Consider the following 23,241-nt stretch of genomic DNA (forward strand, 5'->3'; position numbering starts at 1 on the left):
TTGTTATACATGTAGCAACAACAGTATTTACTGCAAGCCATTAGTCCTCCTGATAAAAAAAAAAAAGAGTCATGTACAGTCTGCATACACAGGGTGGGGTAGACAGCACAGTGGTTATGCAAACAGACTCTCACGCCTGCGGCTCCAAAGTCCCAGGTTCAGTTCCCCGCACAACCACAAGCCAGAGCTGAGCCAGGCTCTGGTAAACAAACAAACAAGGCAAAGTCTGCATACATGATGTCACCGGACTTAGTCCCAGCAGGAGATTTACCTGCTCAAAAGGTCTGTGTGGGGCGGGGGTAGGTAGCATAATGGTTCTGCAAAGAGACTCTCACACCTGAGGCTCCATAGTCCCAGGTTCAATCTCCTGCACCAGCATAAGCCAGAGCTGAGCAGGGCTCTGGTAAAAGATACAAAACGAAAATAAGTCTGTGTGTTTGTAATTTAGACAGAAACTGACAAACCACCACTGTATGTATATGCACAAGAAAGCCAGCTGCAGGGACTCTTTCAGAGTAAGAATACGGCTGGTGGGGCCAGGTGGGGGCGCACCTGGTCGAGTGTCCATGTCACAGTGTGCCAGGACCCTGGTTGGAGCCTCCAGTCCCCACCTGCAGGGGGAAAGCTCTGTAAACGCTGAAGCAGTGCTGCCGGTGTCTCTCTGCCCCCCTTTTTTATCTTATCAGCGGGGGACCGAACCTGGGACTTTGGAGCCGCAGGCATGAGAGTCTCTACATAACCATTATGCTATCTTCCCTCTGCCCTCTCCCTCCCTATCACCCCCTTTGCTCTCAATTTCTGGCTGTCTTGATCCAATAAATAAAGATAATACCAAAAAAAAAAAAAAAAAGAGTGAATGAAGGCTGGTGGAAGACAAAACTCAACCAGCCTGAAAAGTAGATAAATAAGCCGTGTGAAATCCACTTCCACAGAAACGTCTCCAAACAGTTTCAGAAGCTCTAAGAGGACAGTGACCTTCTGTTTGGTCGAACTTTTTTTTTTTTTTTTTTTGCCTCCAGGGTTATGGCTGGGGCACGGTGCCTGCACTACGAATCCACTGCTCCCGGAGGCCATTTTTCCATTTTATTGCACAGGACAGAGAGAAATGGAGAGAGGAGGGGAAGACAGAGAGGGGGAGAGAAAGACAGACACCTGCAGACCTGCTTCACCGCCCGGGAAGCGACTCCCCTGCAGGTGGGAAGCCGGGGGCTCGAACCGGGATCCTGGCAGGAGTCCTTGCGCTCCGCCTAACCCGGTGCACCCCCACTGCCTTTGAAAACTGCTGCAAGACACAGTCCTCCCTCTGGAAACTCACTTCCTGTACAAAAACGCCCTCACAGCACCGTGGCGGCTACCACCACGGCCGTCTAGCAGACACACGGCCACTGCGGCCCCAGCGCCGGGATCGGGCTGTGTCAGCGGTGCAGAGCGGTCTGCTTTACATTTCTCCACCAAAGGGGCCGTCCGCTGACGGGCCTCCTCTCCAGGTAGAGATGGGACAGGTGGGTATTCACGGCTGCAGGGGCGAGCGGGACGGTGGCAGCAGCATCTCTGAGCGTCGCCGAGCACCGCGCCCGGGGACTCAGCACGTCTCCGCGCCTCTGGCTCTAGGGGGACTCTCGGATGCCCGGCCAGGCGGGAGCGGCCGCGGCCGCGGGAGGCTCCTCCACCGCAGCCCCGGGCCCCGGGCTTTTGTCCTGCGCCATCTCCTGGCTGTCCGACGAGTCCAGGGCCCCGCCGTCTGGTGCGGCGGCCTTCCCCGTGGCCGCGGGGCTCCGGCCGCAGGGCTGTTCCCGGCGCCGGTCGCGCCCGCAGCCGTCTCTGGTGTGCGTGACCTGGTGCCGGATGAGGTGAGAGCTCTGGCGGAAGCCCTTGCCGCACTGGCCGCACCGGAAGGGCCTGTCGCCGCGGGCGGCCCTCTCCTGCGGGCCCAGGGCGGCCGCCGCCCACTCGCGGCGGGCCGCCTGCTCGCAGATGAGCCGCTGGCGGCACTCGTAGGGCTTCTCCCCCGCGTGCTTGCGCCGGTGCTGCGCCAGGGAGGAGCTGTGCCGGAAGCCCTTCCCGCAGTGGCTGCACTCGTAGGGCCGCTCCTGCGTGTGGGTCCTCAGGTGCAGGAACAGGCAGGTGGTCCTGGAGAAGGACTTGCCGCACACGCTGCAGGCGTAGGGCCGCTCCCCGGTGTGCGTGCGCCTGTGGCGGCCCAGCGACGAGTTCTGGTTGAAGGCCCGGCCGCAGTCCTGGCACGCGTAGGGCTTCTCGCCGGTGTGGATCCGCCGGTGCACGGTGAGGTGCGTGCTGTGGCAGAAGGCCTTGCCGCACTCGGCGCACTTGTAGGGCTTGTCGCCGGTGTGGATGCGCTGGTGCTGGGCCAGCGAGGAGTTCTGGCTGAAGGCCTTGCCGCACTCGTGGCACGCGTAGGGCCGCTCCCCGGTGTGCGTCCTCCTGTGCACCGTGAGGTGCGCGTTGTGGCTGAAGGCCTTCCCGCAGTCGCCGCACTTGTAGGGCTTCGCCGGAGCCTGGCCGGGGGTGGCCCCGGAGGAGGTGTGACCGGGGACCGTGTCGCCGCCGCCCCAGCCCGGCTGCCGGCCGAGCGGGACGGCCGCGTCGGGGCGATCGCTGGGATCTGGGGTGGCAGAGCACTCCGAGAACTGAGCTGACCGCGGCTGGGGACCTTCACGGTCCCTCTCCAGAGTCTCGGCTTCCTCGCAGTGCGATCCCAACGGCCCGGAACCTCCCCGGCCCCTGGCGGGTGACCTCTCGGGGCGGCCCGACTCGGCGGGCTGGAAAGCGGCCCTCGGGAAGCCCTTCCTTGCGGAGACACGGGGCACCTCCTCCTCGACACGCTGCTCCTCGGGAGAGACGTGGCTCTCAGGCGCCAGCAGCAGATCTGAAGGAAGACCAGGGTCTGAGGGGAGGGAGGGAGGGAGGGGAGACGGGCCTAACACCCGGTCCTTCCGCCAGTGCGAATTTATTCACTGAGAAAGAGGGAGGGAAAAGAACCACCGGACAGCTCTCTTAGGCCCACAGCTCTGCTCTCTGAGAGCCATACTAAGGGTGGGTAGGTACCATGATGGTTGTGCAAAGAGACTCTCATGCCTGAGGCTCCAAAGTCCCAGGTTCAGTCCCCCACACCAGCCACCATAAGCCAGAGATGAGCAGTGCTCTGGTAACAAAGAGAGAGAGAGAGAGAGAGAGAGAGGGAGAGATACCAAAAAGAAAGGGAGACAAAGGGGAGAGAGAGCACTAAACTGCTCCACTTCAGCTTCCGGGAGGAGCGGCCATGGAATAACGGGTGGAATCGTCTCTCCTCCCAAACCCTCAAATAAATACACGAGGCCCGAGCAAAGCTGTGACGTGCAGCTCAGAGCTCTGCAGCCCCAGGTGGGGCTCGGGCTGAACAGCAGAGGTCAGGTCACGGCTGCAGGCAGCACGGTGCGGAGCTGTGACGTTTTTGCAATGTGAAGACACCAAGACACATCCTATTTAGAGTGAAAAGGAATAAGGACGGGGCCAGGTGGTGGTGCACCTGGATAAGCGCACACATCACTGTGCACAAGGACCCAGGTTCAAGGCCCTGGTCTCCACCTGCAGGGGGAAGGCTTCACAAGTGGTGACGCAGGGCTGCAGGTGTCTCTCTGTCCCTCTATATCTCCCCCTCCCCTCTTAATTCCTCTCTGTCTCTATCCAATAATAAAAATGGAAGAAAAAAAAGAGTAAGGATAAAGAAAGGATCCTGAAGGCTGCAAGAGAAAAACAAAGAGTCACCTACAAAGAAAAACCCATAAGATTAGCAGCAGACCTCTCCATACAAACACTACAGGCCAGAAGAGAATGGCAAGATATCTATCGAGTGATCAATGAGAAAGGCTTTCAGCCAAGAATACTGCATCCCACTAGACTGTCATTCAGACTAGAGGGAGGCGTCAAAACCTTCTCAGACAAGCAACAGTTGAAGGAAGCAACCATCACCAAGCCTGCCCTGAAAGAAGTTCTGAAAGGTCTCCTATAAACAACCAGACCACCACAAATAGGACATATATCAGAACACTCTAAAACTCTACAAGAATGGTGTTAAAATATCTTCAGCCGTGGTCCAGGAGGTGGCGCAGTGATAGGGCTTTGGACTCTCAAGCATGAGGTCCCGAGTTCGATCCCCAGCAGCACATGTGCCAGAGTGATGTCTGGTTCTTTCTCTCTCCTGTCTTTCTCATAAATGAATAAAATCTTTTTTTAAAAAAAATCTTCAGCCCTTGATATCAATCAATGTCAATGGCCTGAATTCACATAATAAGAGGTACACAGTAGGAAGATGGATCAGAAAACACAACCCAGGGAGTCGGGTGGTAGCGCAGCAGGTTAAGCGCACGTGGCGCAAAGCCTAAGACTGGCGGAAGGATCCTGGTTCGAGCCCCCGGCTCCCCACGTGCAGGGGAGTCGCTTCCCAGGCGGTGAAGCAGGTCTGCAGGCGTCTGTCTTTCTCTCCCCCTCTCTGTCTTCCCCTCCTCTCTCCATTTCTCTCAAATAGCCTCCAGGAGCAGTGGATTCATAGTGCAGGTACTGAGCCCATGATAACCCTGGAGGCAAAAAAAAGAAAAGAAAACACAACCCAACAATATGCTGTCTACAGGAAGCCCACCTAACTTCACAAGACAAACACAGACTCAAAGTGAAAGGATGGAAAACTATCATACAAGCCAATGGCCCACAAAAAAGGGCGGGAGCAGCTATTCTCATATCTGACACGGCAGACCCTAAAATACATAAAAATTTAAAAGACAGGGATGGACATTACTCAGAGGATCAATCACGAGGACTTAAGGATTATTAGCATCTATGCACCCAAGGAGAGGCCATCGAAATACATCAACCATCTGCTGAAAGGGCCACAGCAATATATTTGCAGCAACACAGTCACAGCAGGGACTTCAGCACCCCCTTGGATGTCAGACCAGAAACTATCAAATACTTAGAGGAAAACATAGGCAGAACTCTTCCCTTTAAATTTTAAAGGCGCCCCCAATGAAACAAATTCAGTTAAAAAAAAAAGCTGAATAAACACAAAGCAGAACTTGGACTGGGTCTGGTTTACTGCACCAAAGTAAAGGGCTCTGGGGCGGGGGGCTCCAGTCCTGGAAGGAGGTTCCAGTGGGGGTTGCATGGTGTGGGAGTGTGACGCGTGCACAGACTGTTGTCCTGTATTACTGCTGGTGAAACCATTCATCCCCAGTAAAGAAGTCAAAGCCCGTGGCCCTGACAAGGTGCCTCAGTGCTGGAGGTGGACAGGTCCTCATGTGCAGACGCCACCAGCTTAGTTACTCCCGATTTTGGGCTTATCTGACTATTTTTGGAAAAAGCAGGAGAGATAAGAAGAGAGAAACACAGTGTCAACGTGTCAAACATGGGTCCCAATGCCTGATCCACTTTACGTGTTTTTGGGAAACACGTAAAATAAGGAAGATTATTTATGAGAGAAGAGAATCGGACAATCATTGTTACACAGTATCCTGTTGTAAATGTTGGTGAAGTGCTTCCCTGAGTTCTACAGACCATTATAGGAAATCAGTGATCTGAGGAGGGCCAGTGTCTAACTCAAATTACAAGTCAGAGGTACAGAGGGTTAGAAATATTCTGTGGGGGAGTCGGGCGGTAGCCCAGTGGGTTAAACACAGGTGGCACAAAGCACAAGGACCGGCCTAAGGATCCCGGTTTGAGCCCCCGGCTCCCCACCTGCAGGGGAGTCGCTTCACAGGCGGTGAAGCAGGTCTGCAGGTGTCTGTCTTTCTCGCCCCCTCTCTGTCTTCCCCTCCTCTCTCCATTTCTCTCTGTCCTATCCAACAACAACGACATCAATAACTACAACAATAAAACAACAAGGGCAACAAAAAGGCGATACATTTAAAAAAGAAGCAGTAGTGTTCTGTGGGCAGACACCAAGCACTTCTTCGTCTTCTTATTTTTATATTTTATCTACTTATTAAGGGTACAGAGATACTGAAAGACAGAGAGGGAGAGAAAGAAGAGATACCTACAGCCCTTCTCCACCACTCCCAAAGCTTCCCTTCTGCAGATGGAGACCAGGGGGCTTGAACCTGGGTCCTTGTGCACTGTCGCGTGTGCACTCAACCAGTGGTGGCACCACCCTGCTTCCCCCTCTTAATATTTTAATGAGAGAGAGAGAGCTCGCTCTGGCTGATGGTGGTGCTGGGGATTGAACCTGGAGCATCAAAGCCTCGGGCAGGAGGGGCTTTAGCAGATCCATGACGCTGTCTCCCTATCCCTCCCACAGTCCTGCCTCACCACTTGTGAAGCTTTTCCCCTGCAGGTGGGGAGCGACGGCTTGAACCTGGGTCCTGGCACAGTGTAATGTGTGCACTCAACCAGGTGCACCACCACCCGGATCCCTTTTTAATTTATTTACTAGGTGGGAACCGGGAGCCTGCACCAGGTCCTTGAACACTGTTATTGTGTGCACTCAACCAGGTGTGCCATTGCCTGGCCCTTTATTCATATAGAGAGAGAGCGAGTGAGTGAGTGAGTGAGCGAGCCAGAAACAGAGAGGGAGAGGGAGAGAGAGATGGGAAGACTCAGAAAGACCAGAGCCCTGCTCAGCTTTGGTTTATGGTGGTGTTGGGAATTGAACTTGGGATTTTGAAGCCCCAGGCAGAAGAGGCACCACCTGACCTGTTCTGAGCCCTCAGGCTGTTTCTGGGACTCTCACCTCCCAACACTGACAGGGACGGCCCACCCGCGGGCCCTGGTGCAGCACCTACACCAGCGGCCACCTGCTGTTCCCCCCGGGAGCTGTGCGGGGGCTCCCCCCGTGTGTTCTCACCTGCGCGGCAGGCTGGGGACACTCCCCTCTGCAGGGCCCAGAGCTCAGCCCCTCGTTCCAGCTGGGAGATGACGTCAGGCTTGGGAAGCTCCGGCCCTGCTGACGGAAAGACAAGGCGTGACGCAGGTCTGTCCCAGGGAGAGCGCATCAGCCTCAGGCCAGGACCCGCGTGCCCAGCAAGGCAAAGTCCGCTTTGGGGAAAGACAGTCCACAGGGAAGGAAAACCCAGGTCCCGGACTCCCTGCAGGACCAGGACCTCACACACCCCGGACGCACTGCGCAGAGGGACAGATGAGCTGCGAAAGCCTCACCCACAGAGAGCAGGTGTCCGTAGGTCTCCAGCATCACGTCCCGGTACAGCGTCCTCTGAACGGGGTCCAGCTGCCCCCACTCCTCCTGGCTGAAGTCCACGGCCACATCCCAAAAGGTCACCGGCTCCTGAAACAGGATCAATGAGCCGGACGTGGCATCCGGCTCTGGGAGGGGAGTGAAGACACGCCAGGCCCGGGGAGCCCGTGCGTGAGAGACAGCTGAAGACGCACCACAGAGGAGCTGCGGGCGGCCACCTCGGAGCCACAGTGCCGCGTAAACAGCTCCAGAGCTTTGAGACGAGTAGTGACGGGCCAGAGGTCAGCCCTGACAGCGGCCTTGGAAATACCACTAAATTCTTCAAGGCCGGCAGAGCTGGCAGCCTGTACACAGCAACAGCACCTGACAGACAGGTGAGGCTGAGCTTACGCCCACTCAGAACGGCTGGGAACAAAGCCACAGCGTCAGGGCTAACAAGGAAACAAAGCAGCCCGTGGAGACACAGGGCCAGGAGGGCAGAGCTGAGGGAAGGAGAAGGGGAGACCCACACCCGGCTAAGGTCCAGTGGGGGGGGACACGGGGCTGGAGATACTGGGGGACACGGGGCTGAGCTAGTGGGGGACACGGGGCTGAGCTAGTGGGGACACGGGGCTGAGCTAGAGGGGAAACGGGGCCGAGCTAGTGGGGACATGGGGCCGAGCTAGTAGGGGACACGGGGCCGAGCTAGTAGGGGACACGGGGCCGAGCTAGTGGGACACGGGGCCGAGCTAGTGGGACACGGGGCCGAGCTAGTGGGGACACGGGGCCGAGCTAGTGGGGACACGGGGCCGAGCTAGTGGGGACACGGGGCCGAGCTACTGGGACACGGGGCCGAGCTACTGGGACACGGGGCCGAGCTACTGGGGAAACGGGGCCGAGCTAGTGGGGGACACAGGGCCGAGCTAGTGGGGGACACAGGGCCGAGCTAGTGGGGACACGGGGCCGAGCTAGTGGGGACATCGGGGCCGAGCTAGTGGGGGACATCGGGGCCGAGCTAGTGGGAAACGGGGCCGAGCTAGTGGGGACAACGGGGCCGAGCTAGTGGGGGACACAGGGCCGAGCTAGTGGGACACGGGGCCGAGCTAGTGGGGACACGGGGCCGAGCTAGTGGGACACGGGGCCGAGCTAGTAGGGACACCGGGGCCGAGCTAGTGGGGGACACGGGGCCGAGCTAGTGGGGACACGGGGCCGAGCTAGTGGGGACACGGGGCCGAGCTACTGGGACACGGGGCCGAGCTACTGGGACACGGGGCCGAGCTACTGGGGACACGGGGCCGAGCTAGTGGGGGACATGGGGCCGAGCTAGTGGGACACGGGCCGAGCTAGTGGGGACACGGGGCCGAGCTAGTGGGGACACGGGGCCGAGCTAGTGGGGACACGGGGCCGAGCTACTGGGACACGGGGCCGAGCTACTGGGACACGGGGCCGAGCTACTGGGGACACGGGGCCGAGCTAGTGGGGGACATGGGGCCGAGCTAGTGGGACACGGGCCGAGCTAGTGGGGACATGGGGCCGAGCTAGTGGGGACACGGGGCCGAGCTAGTGGGACACGGGGCCGAGCTAGTGGGGACACGGGGCCGAGCTAGTGGGGGACACGGGGCCGAGCTAGTGGGGACACGGGGCCGAGCTAGTGGGGACCCGGGGCCGAGCTAGTGGGGACACGGGGCCGAGCTAGTGGGGACACGGGGCCGAGCTAGTGGGGGACACGGGGCCGAGCTGGTGGGGACACGGGGCCGAGCTGGTGGGACACGGGGCCGAGCTGGTGGGACACGGGGCCGAGCTAGTGGGGGACACGGGGCCGAGCTAGTGGGGATACGGGGCCGAGCTAGTGGGGGACACAGGGCCGAGCTAGTGGGACACGGGGCCGAGCTAGTGGGGACACGGGGCCGAGCTAGTGGGGACATCGGGGCCGAGCTAGTGGGGGACATCGGGGCCGAGCTAGTGGGAAACGGGGCCGAGCTAGTGGGGACAACGGGGCAGAGCTAGTGGGGGACACAGGGCCGAGCTAGTGGGACACGGGGCCGAGCTAGTGGGGACACGGGGCCGAGCTAGTGGGGACACGGGGCCGAGCTACTGGGACACGGGGCCGAGCTACTGGGACACGGGGCCGAGCTACTGGGGACACGGGGCCGAGCTAGTGGGGGACATGGGGCCGAGCTAGTGGGACACGGGCCGAGCTAGTGGGGACACGGGGCCGAGCTAGTGGGGACACGGGGCCGAGCTAGTGGGGACACGGGGCCGAGCTACTGGGACACGGGGCCGAGCTAGTGGGGGACACAGGGCCGAGCTAGTGGGACACGGGGCCGAGCTAGTGGGGACACGGGGCTGAGCTAGTGGGACACGGGCCGAGCTAGTGGGGACACGGGGCCGAGCTACTGGGACAAGGGGCCGAGCTACTGGGGACACGGGGCCGAGCTAGTGGGGGACACGGGGCCGAGCTAGTGGGACACGGGCCGAGCTAGTGGGGACACGGGGCCGAGCTAGTGGGGACACGGGGCCGAGCTGGTGGGACACGGGGCCGAGCTAGTGGGGGACACGGGGCCGAGCTGGTGGGACACGGGGCCGAGCTGGTGGGACACGGGGCCGAGCTGGTGGGGACACGGGGCCGAGCTGGTGGGACACGGGGCCGAGCTAGTGGGGGACACGGGGCCGAGCTAGTGGGGGACACGGGGCCGAGCTAGTGGGACACGGGGCCGAGCTAGTGGGGACATCGGGGCCGAGCTAGTGGGGACATCGGGGCCGAGCTAGTGGGGGACATCGGGGCCGAGCTAGTGGGAAACGGGGCCGAGCTAGTGGGGACAACGGGGCCGAGCTAGTGGGGGACACAGGGCCGAGCTAGTGGGACACGGGGCCGAGCTAGTGGGGACACGGGGCCGAGCTAGTGGGACACGGGGCCGAGCTAGTGGGACACGGGGCCGAGCTAGTAGGGACACGGGGGCCGAGCTAGTGGGGGACACGGGGCCGAGCTAGTGGGGACACGGGGCCGAGCTAGTGGGGACACGGGGCCGAGCTACTGGGACACGGGGCCGAGCTACTGGGACACGGGGCCGAGCTACTGGGGACACGGGGCCGAGCTAGTGGGGGACACGGGGCCGAGCTAGTGGGACACGGGCCGAGCTAGTGGGGACACGGGGCCGAGCTAGTGGGGACACGGGGCCGAGCTAGTGGGGACACGGGGCCGAGCTACTGGGACACGGGGCCGAGCTACTGGGACACGGGGCCGAGCTACTGGGACACGGGGCCGAGCTAGTGGGGACACGGGGCCGAGCTAGTGGGACACGGGCCGAGCTAGTGGGGACACGGGGCCGAGCTAGTGGGACACGGGCCGAGCTAGTGGGGACACGGGGCCGAGCTAGTGGGGACACGGGGCCGAGCTAGTGGGGGACACGGGGCCGAGCTAGTGGGGACACGGGGCCGAGCTAGTGGGGGACACGGGGCCGAGCTAGTGGGGACACGGGGCCGAGCTAGTGGGGACATGGGGCCGAGCTAGTGGGGACACGGGGCCGAGCTGGTGGGGGACACGGGGCCGAGCTGGTGGGGACACGGGGCCGAGCTAGTGGGGGACACGGGGCCGAGCTAGTGGGACACGGGGCCGAGCTAGTGGGACACGGGGCCGAGCTAGTGGGGACACGGGGCCGAGCTAGTGGGACACGGGGCCGAGCTAGTGGGACACGGGGCTGAGCTAGTGGGGACATCGGGGCCGAGCTAGTGGGGGACATCGGGGCCGAGCTAGTGGGACACGGGGCCGAGCTAGTGGGGACACGGGGCCGAGCTAGTGGGGACACGGGGCCGAGCTAGTAGGGACACCGGGGCCGAGCTAGTGGGACACGGGGCCGAGCTAGTAGGGACACCGGGGCCGAGCTAGTGGGACACGGGGCCGAGCTGGTGGGGACACGGGGCCGAGCTGGTGCGACACGGGGCCGAGCTAGTGGGACACGGGGCCAAGCTAGTGGGGACACGGGGCTGAGCTAGTGGGGACATCGGGGCCGAGCTAGTGGGACACGGGGCCGAGCTAGTGGGGGACACGGGGCCGAGCTAGTGGGGGACACGGGGCCGAGCTAGTGGGGACACGGGGCCGAGCTAGTGGGGACACGGGGCCGAGCTAGTGGGACACGGGGCCGAGCTAGTGGGACACGGGGCCGAGCTAGTGGGGACACGGGGCCGAGCTAGTGGGGACACGGGGCCGAGCTAGTGGGGACACGGGGCCGAGCTGGTGGGGACACGGGGCCGAGCTGGTGGGGACACGGGGCCGAGCTGGTGCGACACGGGGCCGAGCTGGTGCGACACGGGGCCGAGCTGGTGCGACACGGGGCCGAGCTCTCGCGACACGGGTTGTCACTGCGACACCGGCCCGCCGGCCGAGCACCCCCGACCGGGGACCCCGCGCCCCTGGCCGCGCCCCGCTTCCGTTCTGCGCACGCGCCGTGAGCTCGCTGCCCGTGTTCGATCCCGGCCTCCGAGGCTCCGGAGTGCGCACTGGCCTTACCGGACGCCGCGCCGCCGCCTCACCCGCCACGTCCTGCTCCGCTGCGTCCATCCCTGGCCCCCGGCGACCGGCCGGGTTCTCGGCGACGCCACCGCCTCGGCCACCCCGCTTCCGGGCCGCTCGGTTCTCCAGTGGGTGGACAATGGCGGTCGCGGAAGCGCAGGGGCAACTACAACTCCCAGAAGGCCTTGCGGTGGTTCTGGGCGCTGGGCCCATGGAAACTCGCGCTCCTCCAGATTTAGGCCAATGGGGGCCCTTAGCGGCTGTCCAATAGGAGCCCCTCCCGCAGTCTGGCGACCAATCGGAGTGCTCGGCTGCAGCCGGTGGGCGGGGCGGCTCTGCTCTGCGGCGAGCAGGCGGCCTGGGTCCCGGGTGACAAGGCGGGCAGGGCGGACAGCCTGGCGGCGGCGGCCACAGGCGCGGGGAGCCCGCAGCTGCGGACACATCGCGCGGGGAGCCGCCGTGCGGCCGGCCTGAGCCGGTCCCCTTGCCGAGCCGCAGCTGCCCAGCAAGTACAGGAGCGAAAGCAGAGGGCCGCCCCCCAGCGGCGCTGCAGGCTCCCGCCGGGGTTCGAGCCCCCGGCTCCGCACCTGCAGGGGAGTCGCTTCCCAGGCGGTGAAGCAGGTCTGCAGGTGTCTGTCTGTCTCTCCCCCTCTCTGTCTTCCCCTCCTCTCTCCATGTCTCTCTGTCCTGTCCAACAACAACGACATCAATAACAATAACTACAAGAACAATAAAAACAAGGGCCACACAAGAGAATAACTGTAGGAACCGAGCAAAAATAAATTAGTGTAAGATGGTAAATAACGAGACAAATGAACCTAGTCTCAGGAACCCGAGGGTCAAGTCGGCCACTGTAAGGAAGAAAGCAGCTCTCGGTTAAGGCTGTAAACAGTCCAGCCGGGGAGTCTGCAAGGCAGGAGATCAAGCGAAGGACAGACTCTGAGAAAACAGTCCGGCAGCCTAGGGTCAGGACAAGGCGATAACCGCGAGGCCCAAACCCCTGCCCTGCCCTGCAGCTGCGGGCTCTAGGCAGCTATTGTGGTGAAACTGTCGTGCAGCCAGACTGTGCAGCCGAACCTTGCCACGTAGCCATGGACCGTAAAAGGCATATAAACCCTAAAAGGCTTGGGTACGCGCTCTCAGGCAGAAGTTGAAAAACAAGACCAGAAAAGCAAACACAAGTAGAACCTGAACTGGAGTTGGCGTATTGCACCCCAGTGAAAGACTCTGTGGGGAGAACACAGGTCCATGAAGGATGATAAATGACATAGTGGGGGTTGTATTGTTAAATGGGAAACTGGGGGATGTTATACATGCACAAACTATTGTATTTACTGTTGAATGTAAAACATTGATTCCCCAATAAAGAAATAAAAAAAAAACACTTGGGTACAGGGTCGATCGCCAGAAGGCTGGTGCACCAGCCCCTCGGTAATTCGGCCGGCTAGAATATAATAAAGCTCTTTGTCTTTACATCACCTTGGTCTCTTGCTGAATTTGTTGGATTACCAAATCTAACAGAAATAAATAAACATTAAAAAAAAAAGAAAGAAAGAAAGAAAGAAAGAAAGGGGAGTCAGGCGGTAGCACAGCGGGTTAAGTGCACGTGGCACAAAGCACAGGGACCGGCGTAAGGATCCTGGTTCGAGCCCCCGGCTCCCCACCTGCAGGGGAGTCGCTTCCCAGGCGGTGAAGCAGGTCTGCAGGTGTCTGTCTTTCTCTCCCCCTCTGTCTTCCCCTCCTCCCTCCATCTCTCTGTCCTGTCCAACAACGACAACAACAACAACAGGAAAAAAATGGCCTCCAGATGCAGTGGATTCAGAGTGCAGACCCCAAGTCCCAGCAATACTTGTTGATAAAAGCAAAACAAACACACACAAAAAAGAAAGAAAGAAAGTGCGTATTGCACCAAAGTAAAGAACTCTGGGGGAGCCGGGCGGTAGCACAGTGGGTTAAGCACACATGGCGCAAAGCACAAGGACCGGCCTCAGGATCCCAGTTTGAGCCCCCAGCCACCACCTGCAGCGAGTCGCTTCACAGGCGGTGAAGCAGGTCTGCAGGTGTCTGTCCTTCTCTCCCCCTCTCTGTCTTCCCCTCCTCTCTCCATTTCTCTCTGTCCTATTCAACAACAACAACGTCAATAATAACAACAATAATAACTACAACAATAGAACAACAGGGCAACAAAAGGAAATAAATAAATATAAAAAAAAACCTTAAAAAAAAACTCTGGGCTGGGGGTGGGGGAAGAATACAGGTCCAAGAAAGCTGACAGAGGACCTAGTGGGGGTTGTATTGGTTTTTAAAAAAATATTTATTTCCTTTTGTTGCCCTTGTTTTATTGTAGTTGTTGATGTTGTCATTGTTGGATAGGACAGAGAGAAATGGAGAGAGTATGGGGAAGACAGAGAGGAGGAGAGAAAGACAGACACCTGCAGACCTGCTTCACCCGCTGTGAAGCAACTCCCCTGCAGGTGGGGAGCCAGAATAGCCTGAGGGTGCTTCTTCCCGAGCTAGTGCTCTCTGGGTTGGAGAGAACTCAACTGGAGCCGATCTAGGCTGCTGCATGGGAGAGGGATCAGGAACTCGTGCTGCACTAACTTCGCAGGAGATACACTCTGGAACTCTCAGAGCCGGAAAGCAATTTCCAAGTGTCTTTAATCAGAAGAGCAGCTGTTTTTATACTCTCCAAGTAGGGTGGAAACAGGATGTGACATAGAGAGGGTGGAGAGAAAAGTGACTGGTGGAAGATCAGGGTGTGACAAGGAGAGGATCAGGGTGTGACAAGGAGAGGATCAGGGTGTGACAAGGAGAGGATCAGGGTTGTGACAAGGAGAGGGGGCGGAGCAGGCGAGAATTCTACCACTAAACCACCAATGCCCTGGAGGGAGTGTGGTGCTTTCTGTAAATGTAAAAGTGATTTATGTAAATAGACCAAAGCTTTGAATGGGATTAAATCTATCCCTATATAGGCATATGGTTAAGCAGAAGCCAGGGGGAGCTGGCATACTATCCAACGTGCAACCACTGTTCGATCTGTTAAAAGGAAACAAACAGCCCTCCTCAAAGTGTATGTTAACCCCTGAAGGATCCTTGGCTCTGGAAAAAGTTAACCAGGCTCTCCAGGACATGCACCTCGTTCGGTTCTCCCCTTCCTCCAGTAAATCTTCTCATCTTTAACTCTACCCCCACGGTAGTGGGGACATTGTGGCAGAAACATGGCGTTCTCGAATGGCTTCATACACCAGTAGGAGGAGCTCCAAGACTCCTTACCGAGACTGATGCCTTAGCATTTATGGTTCGCCAAGGAAGAAACAGATCGGTTCAGGTCTTAGGAAGGGAACCAGATTCAATCATTCTTCCCTTTTCTCTCACTGATACAGAATGGCTCATACGCCACCATTCTCGTTTTGCCATAAGTTTAATGGGTTTTCCAGGACAATTAGATAATCATTTTCCCTCTAATAATTTGATAGCTTCTTTACCTCTGTTGCCTCTACTAGTACCTAAACTTTTCTCTCGAGACCCCATCCCCTCTGCTCCTACAGTGTTCACTGATGGTGGAAAAAAGGGAGCTGCTGCCCTTATATATTATGCAGACCAGCAATACCCCAAACCTCTCTTTACTGAGCTTCCTGATAATTCCCCTCAGTACAAAGAACTTTTTGCTGTTTTCCTTGCATTAAAAGTGGTACCAGAATGTTGTTTTCGACAGGTTATGTTGTTTTCAATGGGCTGGCTTCATGGGCGGGTAACAGACAACCAGGGACTCATGGTTGAGCTGTAGGCAGTATCTCTTTATTCATGCAGGACGCAGCGCAATCTAAGCCAAGCTGAGCTAAACTAAAGGTACAGTAAAACTCACAATGCTGTCTTTATATATACTTGCGAAGTAGGGTGGAAACAGGATGTGACATAGAGAGGATGGAGAGAAAAGTGACTGGTGAAAATCAGAGTGTGACAAAGAGGGGGCAGATTAGGCGAGAATCCTATCACTGAACCACAAATGCCCTGGAGGGAGGGTGGAACTTGTTAATAGTGGTTATGTAAATAGAATGAAGTGGTTATGTAAATAGAATAGTGCCCAGACCAGCAGGGCGGTGAACAGGGGCTAGGAACCCAATGAAACCTGAAATGAAGGAACATGAGACATGAAAGAATGACAGCAAGTCAAGTTTCTGATCAAGCTGTAAATTTTATTGAGAACACAGGCATTATAAGGCTTTGGGGAAGGAGAGGGAATGCTGGAGGAGGGGAAGGGGGAGCAAACTTCAAAGCAGAATGTTCCTTGCAACAAATGGCAGGAACCAAACTGTGTGTTGACTCACTTGTGTTGACTCACTTGATTACTGATAAATGGTTTACCTAAGGGGAAATGGCCTGCCCAGGGGGGAATTAACACTTGTCTTGAGGGGTTCCGTTGTCTCAAAGCTTATCATCTATCAAGCAGAGAAATGGCTCCTGGCATATCCTCCCTTTGTTATAATTTAAAATTGAGGCAGGCAATGTGGGTGAGGAGCAGAGACCCTAACAGCAGGTTTGGTGGGCGTAACCAGAGGAGGGAAGTATTGACCTGATTCCTCCCGCGGGGTGGGTGCAAAACCAACCTTCCCGCATCTTATAAGGCTCTTGGTGTCTTTTTGGGGAGGGGAGGCAGAGCCACAGTTTCTAGGGAAACAATTTTTGTTGCTGACACCAACCTCCATGCAAATCAGGTTTGCTTCACGGGGGACTCAGAGGCGGACTATAGGGTCCCCCCCCCTGCAGTGCTTTGCCTTGCACCCCTTACTGGTGTCCTTGCCCTGCCACGGTTGGATGTCTCAATGCATAATTCTGAGTTTTATGCCATCCGAAAAGGGGGTCTGTCATCCTCAGGTTCAGCCAGGCCTCTGTCAGCCAAATCAAGTCTGTGATAATGTATTTGCAAAGGTTTTGATGCCAAGGAGTCAATCTGCCGTTTTATAAAATCAGTAATCTTATTAAAAATAAAGGGTCCTAAGGTAACCATTAACAAAAGACTAATAAGGGTCTCATAAGGGGCTCTGTAGTGACTCAAGACTATTTGTGGTGGAGTCTATAACCTGTTGTAATTTGTCAGAAAATTCATGGGAGGAATATATAGAGTGTCCTAGCATGCCACCATCAAGTCTAAGGGAAGCAGTCAGTGGATGTGATGTCCAGGGGAAGAAACACAGCACGTCTGGTCTGGTCAGCGCCAACTGATGAAATTTTCTTCTTCTGGTCAGCTGTGGAACAAGCAAAACTAGGAGGCAAGGACCAGGTAGAGAAGAATTGACATGAAAATATAGGATGGTGTTTACCAAAACACAGAGGAGGTACATACACATTAGAAGTTAAGGTGAGGTTCCTTGAACATCGAGGAATATTTTGAGAAAAGTGAGCAGTCAATAAACATGCAAAGATGAAGTCAGCAGTGGTAGGTCAGCAGAAAGAGAAGACTTGGATAAGCTGGTGAGGTTAGCTGGAGTATATACTGCCATGGCGTCCTTTGTGGTAAGGACTTGCCAACAGGGACTCTGTGGATTTTGCAAGAGCAATGTCATCCACCATAATAAAAGGAAAACAAACATGGACATCCAGTGTTGAAAAAAGAGAAAAAGGAAATATGTCTCTGTGACTGGAAAAGTGGGTGGCTTTGTCAATGAGATACAATAAATGGACAATTCGAATTTTTGTAAATATTAAGAAGGTTTAGTATGTTACTTCATTGACACTTTAGCCAACTGAATACTGGGGGGTGCATTCCCCTTCTTTTTTATTAATTAAGCTTAAGGGTTTTAGTTTTTCTTGGTTGAGCTGTAGCCCATATAAATTTAGAAAAAATATCAACTGAGAGAAAAAAAGTTTTTTGTTTACTAAACATGGGCAGGTGAATTACATCAATCTGTCAGAGAGCATTGGCTTTTATCAATGGAGATTAATCTTAAAAGTCTGAATAGCAAGATCTTAATTAAATAATGCAGGAGCCAGTAAAGTGCTCTCACTATGGCAGGCCAAGCGTTAAAATTTTAAGAGGCTTGTAAAAAAATGAGAAAAATTTTAGGATATGAGTGACTTTAGGAGTCATCACACACCCATAAATAAAAAAATTTAAATGTTTAGTTTTAAATCTTACCATATGAGCAGTCAGTTCTTCATGTGCAGATGTACCTATAATTATTTACTTAGGGAGAGAACTTGTACCAAGTTAATTGATGATCTAATGGTTAGAATTGACTTGAGTTTTTTTTTATGATTTTAGAAGGCTCTTTATAGAAATTCAATACCTAATGTGTTGACATGATGAAATATTTACCATTTTTAGCATTATTTTAAACTGATTAGACAGTTTAAGTACAATACTATAACTTTAGTTTACTAAGATCTTTACTCATCACAAGGCTATCATGAGTAAGCATAGATATAAATAGATTTTACTCTTTAGAACTCTAATATGGCAACTTAAAAGGCTAAAATAAAACCTCATAGTTTAAATGTTCAAAATATTAATTTTGTTAAATCAGGATTTGCCAAAACAAATCTTTTATCAGACCAGAAGCACAATGTATTAACTTAATTTATCAAGAATAAACCTCTGGCAGTGTCTTAAAACAAACCAGATAATTTTTAAAAGCAGAAAGATATAAAGAGGAAAACCAGCGCAAGAGCCTCTGGCATGTAAATAATTAACATAACTATTGTGTTATCTTTTACTAACCCAAGCCAGTCTTAAAAACAATTTTAAGTAAAATGTTAAACTTTGTTTGCTAGGACCTTTGTTTATCACAAAGCTATCACACCCTTAGGGCAGCTATGAACAAGGGTGGGTACACAACTTAATTGATCTTTCACTTTGATTTGGATAGGTAACTTAAAAAGCTAACATAAACCTTATAGCTGAAATGTTAAAATAAATTTTTACTGTTAACATCTCTCCTAGATGACCATTTTACACCAAATAACTTTGTTGAATCACATCTGTTGAATAAAAATTTTTTATCAGGCCAGGAATATGTTTTTTTTTTTTTTTCCTGGCAAGGCCACTGCTCTATACTGACTGGGTTATTAGAAAGTCAGTTCAAGGATGGAATTAAATTAACAAACAGTGGCAGTTGGTATTGGGGTGCTGGTAATATCTACAATTTTCACAAGAGTGAGAGAGACTGCAGAGGCATTTTACCATGCCTAGATATCTCAGAAAATCTTTTAACTAATGAATTGATGCTGATATTAGCTATCAGAAGGACAAAACTGTCCTATATTTTACTCTGGTAAAGGTGTGCCAACTCTATGAGTCTGGATCTTTAAAACCACATTTAGCTTAACTAAATCTTATTTAAAACTTAAAACAACCTTTAGTTACTTAGGGGTTAACACACATTAATGAAAACAAGGTTAGCACAGACTTAAAACATACATTTTTGGTGAAGAGAAAAATTTTCTCTTTGAAAAACCGCTTTTGGTTTTTGGATTCTTAACTCCATCCTCTACACCCCCCCACCAGGAGGGGCCTTTGTGGCTTAGGGGAATGATTGACTGAATTTTTTGCCAATCTGTGGAGCAGTAGCTCTGTGCCATGATTGGCTGCACGGACGGAACAGGTGGGCTTAGTTTACCGCGCGGAGAAAAATATTTGAATTTTTTTTTTCTGGGCTAAGGTACATTTTACAGTTTAAAGAAAGTGGTCTAATCAGTATTATTGGCCAAGTCAAGGATCAGAGCACAAAACGGGGGGGCGGTGGTGTAGGGAGGCAGTCTGGACAAGGCAGAGCATAGGGGTTAGGGCTAGCCAGTTTGAGCCTGGCTCCAAGTAACAGGGAAAGCCAAAACTGAGTTTGATTTGGATGGTTTAGTTTTAGCTTTAGTTTTAGGGATTGGGTTTAGGTTTTTTGGTGAGGCTAAAAATGTAAGCTCTTCTGTAACTGCAGCTATTTCTTTCATTAATTGAAGCTGTTCTCTCCGGTCAGTAAGGACCTTCCGGAGGGTGGAAATTCCTGTAAGGGCTCCTGAGCATGCCCACCTGACAGAAGGATTGTCAAGGAGAGGGTCAGGCTGGAGAGCAGGGGCACGGATATAGGGAGGGGAATTAAAGGGAGGAGGACACCAATCAGGATTGTAGTATCTGGCAGCCTCTTTTTCTAGCAAAGCCTCATTCTCCACGGGAAGTGCTTCAGGAGAGGGAGGGTTTTGTAAAACTGGATAAAGGCGGGGGAAAGAATGCTGGGTTTCATTCTCATGTGAATTAGCAATAGGAGGGTCAATGGAGGGAACTTTAGTGAGTGAGGTGGAACCTGTAGGGAGGGGAACAGGGCTTTTACTTTCAATGGGTGCTGGGAGGCTTTTATTTTCACTGGGTACTGGGGGATCAAGATCAATAATCACAGAAGGGCATGGGGATGGGGACTTTGTCCTGGACGGCGGACTAGAAAGTTGCTGGAGGACCTTTTCACCCTCTGTAATAAGGTTTTTAATATCAGGGTGATTATTATAGATTTTTAAGATATCATTAATTAAATTCCAGTAACAAAAGGCAGAAACAGGTACACGTTCAGGACCAAAAGACTGATAGTGATCGTTAAGACAATCAACAATTCTCCAACGTTTCTCATCTATAGTGCCTTCCTGGGGGAACCAGGGGCAAATATTTCCAATATAATCTAAAAACTTCTTTAATTCTTTCTTTTTAACCCTATTTCTTCGTGTCTTGAGTGACTCCTTGAGTCCTTTAATGAATAAATAGTTTGCTGAATTCATGTCCCATGGTATTGCTTACCTCAACCGCTGTGACACTCTCCTCCAGATGCAACTCACGGTCGGGTATCTCCGTGGCGATCTATGCGAGTCTTTGCGTTACCCCCCTCGGGCCGCGGTGACTCAGTGAATTCGGGTAGGCCTACCCTCTCGATCAGCGGAGTTTCTAGGTCCAGAAGGCTTCTTCGCCCCACGTTCCGGGCACCAGAATGCCCCGACCAGTAGGGCGGTGAACAGGGGCTAGGAACCCAATGAAACCTGAAATGAAGGAACATGAGACACGAAAGAATGACAGCAAGTCAAGTTTCTGATCAAGCTGTAAATTTTATTGAGAACACAGGCATTATAAGGTTTTGGGGAAGGAGAGGGAATGCTGGAGGAGGGGAAGGGGGAGCAAACTTCAAAGCAGAATGTTCCTTGCAACAAATGGCAGGAACCAAACTGTGTGTTGACTCACTTGTGTTGACTCACTTGATTACTGATAAATGGTTTACCTAAGGGGAAATGGCCTGCCCAGGGGGGAATTAACACTTGTCTTGAGGGGTTCCGTTGTCTCAAAGCTTATCATCTATCAAGCAGAGAAATGGCTCCTGGCAGAATAGTGTTAAGCAGGGGGGATTTAAACCAAATGAAACAGAAAGGGTCTCATGCATACCAACAATTCCCCCCTTTTTTTTTTTAACTAATGGCCATTATGGGGTGAACAGAAACCTATATCGTACAGGCGTTTTCAAAAGAACTGGCATAAGACATGGAAAACAAAATAGGCGAGCAGCAATAACCAGTGTGATGTCAAGGGGAGTTTTTATTGCCTCAAAGGGCAAGGCCTAGCAGGCGAAAGGGCATTTCTTGCCTCTGGGAGTGCTTCATGCCTCTGGGGCATCTCTTGCCTCAAAGGGCGTTTCCTGCCTCTGTGGGCATCTCTTGCCTCTTGGGGCGCTTCATGCCTCTGTGGGCATAACCTAATAAGAAGGCAGAGTTTTCTGCCTCTGGGACAGAGCCTGCAGGCGAGGGGACATGGTCTATAAAGTCTCAAGGCAATTGGCTGAAGTTAGTCTTTGAGAAACACAGCAGCGTGTACCAGTAAGTCCGATGGAGGTGTCAGTCCAAAGTAGCTGACCACAGAAGAAAATGCCGGAGGATGAAACGCTGCACGTCTGTCTCGATGGGGAATGTTGGCCACCAGAATTCTGCTTTTCTGTAGAGAGTGATCTTTGGAGTCTGTGAATCTGTTTCTTCAGGTCGTGCCAGGTCTCATCATTGGTTTCCGGGGGTGTGTTGTAGTCATTCCATCTTGTGGGTGATGTCAGAGAACAGGGGTCCAAATGGATTTCCGGGAATTCCATTTGAGTAGATGCTTTTTCATGTGAAGACTTGACAGCTGAAATTCACTTCCTTGTTGAACAAAACTTGTAGCAGATTAGAAGTTTACTATAATTGATAATTCCATTATAATTGGAAGTCCTTTCTAGTATGATTTTTAAGGTTGTTTAAACAGTTTAAACTCAATAAAATGTGGAAAGGTAAACAGAAGAGCCACAGTTAAAAGCCTCAGGCATGAGAATAATTAACATAATCATTGCACTATCTGCCCCACCCATAACTCATACGGTTTCCAGGATTAAACGTTTCAGATTCATGTCAAGACGTAAAAGAGAAATCAAAGGAGGAAAAAAACAATTTTTTGGATTGTTTCTGGATGTCTCTAGAAATCATGGCTGCATCCAGCATTTTTTTAAGTCAATGTCAAACAAAAATTCAGTCATTCAAATCATTCTCTTATGAAACGCAACTTGAACCAGATTATCAAGATCTCACCACTTAGGATTAAGAGTCCCCGGAGGGCGTCCTAGTCCAAAAAGCTCCTCGAAATTCCATTTAGGGTGTTTCTGACTGTTCCTGCTGGATTGCTTCAGGCACCCATTTTTAAAAGCGTCTTCCCATCGAAGAAAGAATCCAATCAGGAGAGTAGAACTAACCACGTGTCTTCCTACTTGGGAACTGCCAGGGTACTCGAGAATGTTCTTCAAATTAGAGTAGTCCTTCTCCACGGGAAACATTCGAGAAGAAGTCCAGAAAGTTCCAGGGGAAATCCCCATGCATATCCCAAGGTCTATAATCACAGTCATAAAGAACCAAACTGTGGCCCGGAGCAAAATGTAGTCCTTTTCCTCAGGAAACATGGGAGAGGGAATCCAGAAAGTCCAAGGAGAAATCTCCGTGCATCTCCCAAGCTCTATGATCCCCGTCATAAGAAACCAAAGTTCCCGGTCAGGGAACCGAAATGTGGCCCAGAGTAAAATGTTCCAGAGACAGACTAACTGTCTCATGATAAAACAGTAGAGGCTTTGGCAAACTTCTTCATAAGTAGAAAGGCAACCCATGGTGGATGGGTAGCCAAGTTTACTTATCTGGACAATGGGTGGGTAGGGTCCCACGCTGATGCCGGTCCATGTTTCAGGGCTTATTTCAGTCCCTGTTCGGGTGCCATATGTTGTTTTCGACGGGTTATGTTGTTTTCGACGGGCTGGCTTCACGGGCAGGCAACAGAAGACCAGGGACTCATGGCTGGGTTGTAGGCAGTATCTCTTTATTCATGCAGGACGCAGCGCTATCTAAGCCGAGCTGAGTTAAACTCAAAGTACAGTACTGTAAAACTCACAATGCTGTCTTCATATATACTTGCGAAGTAGGGTGGAAACAGGATGTGACATAGAGAGGGTGGAGAGAAAAGTGACTGGTGAAAATCAGAGTGTGACAAGGAGGGGGCAGAGCAGGCGAGAATCCTATCACTGAACCACAAATGCCCTGGAGGGAGGGT

At 53.4% G+C, this 23,241-nt stretch overlaps 1 protein-coding gene across 2 annotated transcripts; it reads right to left on the reverse strand.

The window, feature by feature from the left end:
* Window positions 1-10: 10 nt before the first annotated feature.
* Window positions 11-11,814, reverse strand: ZNF8 (zinc finger protein 8). 2 transcript variants are annotated; one of them, XM_060172625.1, is made up of 4 exons: window positions 11,667-11,814; window positions 7,144-7,270; window positions 6,833-6,928; window positions 11-2,887 (listed from the first exon to the last, which is right to left on the reverse strand). In XM_060172625.1, the coding sequence occupies exons 1-4, from the start codon at window positions 11,715-11,717 to the stop codon at window positions 1,608-1,610; spliced, it is 1,554 nt and encodes a 517-aa protein (XP_060028608.1). In that variant the 5' UTR covers window positions 11,718-11,814; the 3' UTR covers window positions 11-1,607. The 2 variants fall into 2 exon arrangements, with proteins under 2 accessions (XP_060028608.1, XP_060028603.1); XM_060172620.1 differs by having other exon boundaries at window positions 11-2,905.
* Between the last annotated feature and the right edge of the window lie 11,427 nt (window positions 11,815-23,241).

This window comes from Erinaceus europaeus, chromosome 2 (genome assembly GCF_950295315.1).
Source record: "Erinaceus europaeus chromosome 2, mEriEur2.1, whole genome shotgun sequence".
NCBI classification, from domain to species: domain Eukaryota; kingdom Metazoa; phylum Chordata; class Mammalia; order Eulipotyphla; family Erinaceidae; genus Erinaceus; species Erinaceus europaeus.

Bases quoted from the DNA above. Each gene is read 5' to 3' on its own strand.
- ZNF8 (XM_060172620.1), bottom strand. From the start codon at position 11,717: ATGGACGCAGCGGAGCAGGACGTGGCGGGTGAGGCGGCGGCGCGGCGT. The intron at 6,929-7,143 runs GTGAGGCTTTCG...TTCCGTCAGCAG, and splicing joins CGGACACCTGCTCTCTGTGG to GGCCGGAGCTTCCCAAGCCT. The intron at 2,906-6,832 runs GTGAGAACACAC...CCCTCCCCTCAG, and splicing joins GTCCCCAGCCTGCCGCGCAG to ACCCTGGTCTTCCTTCAGAT.